The sequence below is a fragment of the Mastomys coucha genome, unplaced genomic scaffold (assembly GCF_008632895.1).
Source record: "Mastomys coucha isolate ucsf_1 unplaced genomic scaffold, UCSF_Mcou_1 pScaffold22, whole genome shotgun sequence".
Lineage (NCBI taxonomy): Eukaryota > Metazoa > Chordata > Mammalia > Rodentia > Muridae > Mastomys > Mastomys coucha.
The window spans coordinates 164,531,491-164,536,847 of NW_022196905.1; the positions used below are offsets into that span (position 1 = coordinate 164,531,491).

General features: G+C 53.2%; 1 protein-coding gene across 1 annotated transcript in view; it reads left to right on the forward strand.

Annotated features, from left to right (window-relative positions):
* The first annotated feature begins 1,339 nt into the window (after positions 1-1,339).
* Nkx6-3 (NK6 homeobox 3) overlaps positions 1,340-5,357 on the forward strand; it is a 4,774-nt gene continuing 756 nt past the window's right edge. The window contains exons 1-2 of the mRNA XM_031342712.1: positions 1,340-2,018; positions 4,170-4,339. Coding sequence (XP_031198572.1) covers positions 1,634-2,018; positions 4,170-4,339 — 555 coding nt within the window. The 5' untranslated portion in view covers positions 1,340-1,633. The remainder of the gene's footprint in view (positions 2,019-4,169; positions 4,340-5,357) is intronic.

Genomic DNA, 5,357 nt, shown 5'->3' on the forward strand with positions numbered 1-5,357 from the left:
GGGGGAGATTTAATTTTAAGGTCTTTAAAAAATAAGAACTCTTTCTTGCATTTTTTACCCAAACTTGTAGAAAGGTCATCTCACCTTTCATAAAATCCTTTCTCTCTGATCCACCTAAATCCCCACCAGCACAGAATATTGCTTACATTACAGTCAAATTTTCCATGGCAAGCCGGCTTTCTCTACCTCAGTCCTCTGTCTCAAACAAACCTAATGAAGAAAAGGCTCTCATCTCTCACCTGTGAAAACACAGACCCCTCCAAACACAAGACAGTGTGTTCCCCAGAGCCCAAGTGCCCTGGTCAGGAAGAAGTCATTTAGATAGCCAATCACCTTGTGCCTGCCATTTCACACTTTAGGAGAGTGACATCAGGAAAGAATTTAGAGACTAGCTGGGCAGGCAAGCCCTGATTCCTCTGTGCCTTTGTTTCCCTGTTGTCAAATAAGAAATTGTGCCCACAAGAATCAGCAGATTGCAAAACTTCCTCAGAAACAAAGCACACGGTGGTGTTCTTATAGGCAGTGTAGTCCCAAGCCTCCACCCAACTGCCCTGCTTAGCTCTCTGCCTCAGGAGCACAGGGCCTCTCACGGGAGAGAGACTTCACCCAGGACACAGCCAGGTGGACTACTGGAGAGGCCAGGAAAGGCTGGCTGGCAGAAACAGGAACCACGGATCTTCAGTGGAATGCCCCTGAGCCCCACACCCCTGCAAGGCCGAGAGCTGTTCCATGGCCCACTCCCTAAGCAAGACGTTTCCCACCCCACGTTCTCAAGGCCAGAGATTTGCTTTCTCCCAGAGAACAGAGATTCTCCCCCTCAGCCTCCCCACTTACCCTGTCCTGGAGGAGGAAGGGAAACCGCTGTACCTTACTTCAAAGCTTCCAATCGATTCATACAGGGGCAGCTTGGGACTGGAACCTCTGAGCCAGACTTCTCTCTCTCTCTCTCAAGGGAGCAAATGAAGACTTCCGGAGGAGCCTCCAGTCCCTACTGCCAGGCACCCACCTTTTCTTAGATACTGGACTTGGGTAAGCAAGTAGAGCCTCTGACCACGCACAGGACGCCTAAAGCTAATTCTTTCACACATGCACATGCACACGAGCACACACACACACACACACACACACACACACACACACACACGGACTGGCTGATTTACAGTCAATCTTTCAAAGTGCAATTTGTCTAGGAGAAGCCAATGTGAGGCCCATGTGGGCTCCAACCAATGGCGACACAGCGTTTGCAGCTCAGCCAGTCTCAGGTCTGTATTCTAATGGGCCATATCTTTATCAAGGAAATGTCCCTTCTCTGAACTTAAAACTTCTGATGGAGGGCCCCCAGACTCAGAGGAAGAGAAACCGGGTGCTCTGAGCATGGAGCGCACCCTTCTTTAGGCCCAGCGGGCAGAGAGGGGAAGCGGAAGGCCGTCCACCTTCTCTGGACACCTGACTTGCCAGAGGGCTGACGTAAGGTGCCCCATCTCTGAGGAAGGGCCGGGCCAGAGGGCAGTCGGAGGCTCGGGGTGGGATGGGGGGGCTCTGATTCTCCAAACCTGCCATGAGATTCTGGGCCACCATTTGAAGTGCTGGGCTTTAAGGGTTCCTCGACCTCCGACTCGCTGACCCGGAGACTATGGAGTCCAACCTGCAGGGGACCTTCCTCCTGAACAACACACAGCTGGCCCAGTTCTCAGAAATGAAGGCTCCCATGTGTCAGTACTCGGTGCAGAACTCCTTCTACAAGCTCAGCCCCCCTGGACTCGGCCCCCAACTGGCGGCTGGGACTCCCCACGGAATCTCTGACATCCTGAGCAGACCGGTTGCCACTCCGAACAGCAGCCTCCTCTCTGGCTACCCCCACGTGGCAGGCTTTGGTGGACTCAGCTCCCAGGGCGTCTACTATGGCCCCCAGGTGGGGAGCTTTTCCAAGGCTGGGAATGAGTACCCCACCCGGACCCGGAACTGCTGGGCAGACACAGCCCAGGACTGGAGAGGTAGCGCTCGGCCATGCAGCAACAGTGAGTACAGGGCCTTCACCCCCAGCCCAGCCTGTCCCGAGGAGGAGGAAGGAGGTAGGGGTCTTTAAAGATTGGGCTGCACGGAGTCCTACCTTACCTAGCCCTGCCTGCCACCTGGTCCCTTTCCTCAGCTCACAGCAGAACTGAACCCCACCCTCCTCACTCCTCCATACTTCCACGTAGCACAGGTGTCTGGACCCACAGTCACTTCTTGCCCTTCAAGGGACCTTGGATTCTCCAGGCCCCACGAACACAGCCCATCCCACCCTGTGCAGCACTCCGGGCAGCTCAGTTTGCTTCTGACCAGAGTCATGCCGCCCCTTTACACAGGGAACACAGTTGCTACCCTGGTGAAGAAAACTTGCTAAATTCAGTATCGTATCCCTAAGAGCCCAATGTTACATAGCGTTGTTCCAAAACCCACCGGGGTCCCATCCAGAGCCCATCACCCACCTTCTTGCTCCCCGTTCATGTCAGCAATGGCAGAACAAGAGCGCTAAGTTGACCTTGGTCCTTACTACTGGGGTGGGGTGGGGGCTACCCTACCCATCCCTGAGACTCAGGTTTCTGAGAACTGGAGTGGAGGGGGTGGGTATTATGCCAATCAGGAATCCAGGAAGTGCCAGGGGCATGTGCCAGTGAGGCTCACTGGGAGAGAGTAGCAGTGGCCTCCAGGGTCCTCCTCGGGCCACTAAAGCTCCAGGTGGGATAAATGTGTGACAGGGACAGAGGCAAAGCCCCCGCTCCTTCTGTTTAATCTCTATCTCCCACACTGCATAAGGGATTTGGAACCAATGCTAGATACCCTCCCCTTGTCCCCCATGTCTGTGCCTGAATGACAGTCTCCTTCCTCACTCATCTCTTGGGACCTATTGTACCATCTAGTTTGGGGCCCACACCTTCACCCCACATTCCCTCATCCTGACCCACCCCCCTCAATTTTGAATGCATACACACACTAGAAATTAGCCAGGAAAACCAGTGGTCAGTTTAACACAAGAGGAAAGAGAACGGAAGATGATCATTTTTAGGGTAGTGGTTCTCCACCTGTGGGCCATGACCCCTTTGGGGATTGAGTGACCCTTTCACAGGGGGTTGAATATCAGAAAGATGCATGTCAGATCTTTCCAATCCATGACAGTAGCAAATTCACAGTTAGGAAGTAACAACAAGATAATTTTATGGTTGGAGGTCACCATAACATGAGGAACTGTGTTAAAGGGCTGAGGGTTGAGAACCAGTGTGTTAGGAGGTCATTTTCCTCTTCCGGGCTGAAGTCCCCTGCCTATAACATGAGAGCAGAGCATGTGAGTTGCTGGGGGAACCGAGCCATATGAATACTCTGCTTACTTTGAAACTCAAGCTCCTTCGTGAGCAGCCAGTCCTGACTGAGCTGGAGGTCTCTGGGCTCTCCAGATGACTCTGGCACTCCAAAACCAGGCTGTACGATCGATTCTGAGAGGTCTGAGGGAGGACAGGCTTCCAGGCTGCCTGCTAGGCAATGCAGCACACCGAGGAGGAACTGGAGCCAGAAGCCTTCACATCGGTGCTTTTCCAATAGACCTGGGAAGCTGGGGGCTCGGAGAAAGGAAGTGGGAGGAATTCAGAGGCCCCGGAGGTCTGGTTGCAGCTGGAAGGTATTACCCACACCTTGGTACATACATGCACATACACCAGAAAATAGCCGAGAAAGCCAGTGGTCAGTTCAACACAAAAGGAGAGCGAACTGAAGATGCTCATTCTAATTTTAGGGTCATAGTTCTCAACCTGTGGGTCTCGACCCCTCTGGGGATCTAATAGAAGGTGAAAGGAAGGGCATCCTTGTCTTGGTGTCTTAGCACAGAAAAGAAATTCCAATGAATCCCCTGGGTTAGTCCGCATCAGTGGATTACGGGGAAACTAGGAAAGGTGCAAGACCCAGTTCTAAGGCCTCAGTGTCTCTATAGCCAGTGCTGCTGTCCTCTAGAGACCCTGTCCACCCAGATGTGCTGTTCAGCTGACAGGTGTCACCGAATTCCTGGGCCTCAGTATTTTCTCAGTAGGAGAACACATCCCTGTGGAAGAATCAGGACAGGCTGCCTCCCCAGCCCCGGCAGGTTCCCCTCAGGTCTCCACTCACCTTGCTAACCATGCTTTCCTCCCTCCTGCCAGCCCCAGACCCCCTGAGTGACACTATCCACAAGAAAAAGCACACCCGCCCTACCTTCACAGGCCACCAGATCTTTGCTCTGGAGAAAACCTTTGAGCAGACCAAGTACTTGGCTGGCCCTGAGCGGGCGAGGCTGGCTTACTCACTGGGCATGACAGAGTCGCAGGTCAAGGTGAGTCTGTGCAGAAGGGATCTGCCTGGCAGCCTAGCCCCCTGCCGGGGCAGGAGGCCACTGGGTGAGAGGGAGGCGTGGCTGCCCATCTTACTATAGAGGTTATGATAATTACTATTCCCCCCTCCCCCAACGTGACAGCCATCTCTCCCTCGTCCCATCTGAGAGCCTGTTAGGAGTGCTGACATTAAGTCTCACCTTTTCTTGAAGTCAGCACTGTGGCCCATTTTACAGATAAAAAGACAGTGTCAGTTCTTCAAGCCTGGTGCTTGAGGTCTTCTGGCCAGCAAGTGCAGAGACGGGACTTGAACTGAGATCTGTGGGACACTGACCGGCTGGCCCATTTCTCAATCTTTAATATGAAGAAAATACACCCCCTGTTCCCACCCATGCAAAGGAGGGTGGCAGAGATCAGCCGCAGGCTCCAGCACACCTAACAAGCCCGAAGCAGCCTCCCTCCTTCCACCTCTTCAAGGTCCAGGGACAAGGGTTCCCAATTGCCACCCTAGTCTGTCCACACTTTGGATGGGGAACGGGAGAAGAAACCCATGAACCCTCCCAGAATTGCAATCTCGCCGTTGGTGAAGAAAATGAAGACGTGTCAACAGATTCAGGGGTGGGGGTGGGGGTTCTGGGGTTAATGCTACTTCATCAGATAGTCACAGCCTGAGTGTGGAGGTGGAAGGACATGATGACTTAGGCTCCTACGACACATTTATTTGCCTCTGTAGGACACCACGGTCTTCAGCCATCTTAGGGTACATGTTATTTTTCTAGGGGCCAATTAGTCATGAGGTTCCTGGAGATGTGTAAAGTTAAAGAGAGGGGCGACTTTATTCATTCATTCCGTTTTGCGTTTCTTGCCGGAGGTAGAATGGAGGGCCAGGGCATGCTAGACCCGGGTTCTACCTTACACTCACTGTCCTGAGTCCCAGGGACAATTCTAACCAGTGGAATGTCAGAGGCTTTGGGCCCAGATGGCTAGAGTGTACCCGAGGCAAGGAGGAAGCTGCAGCTC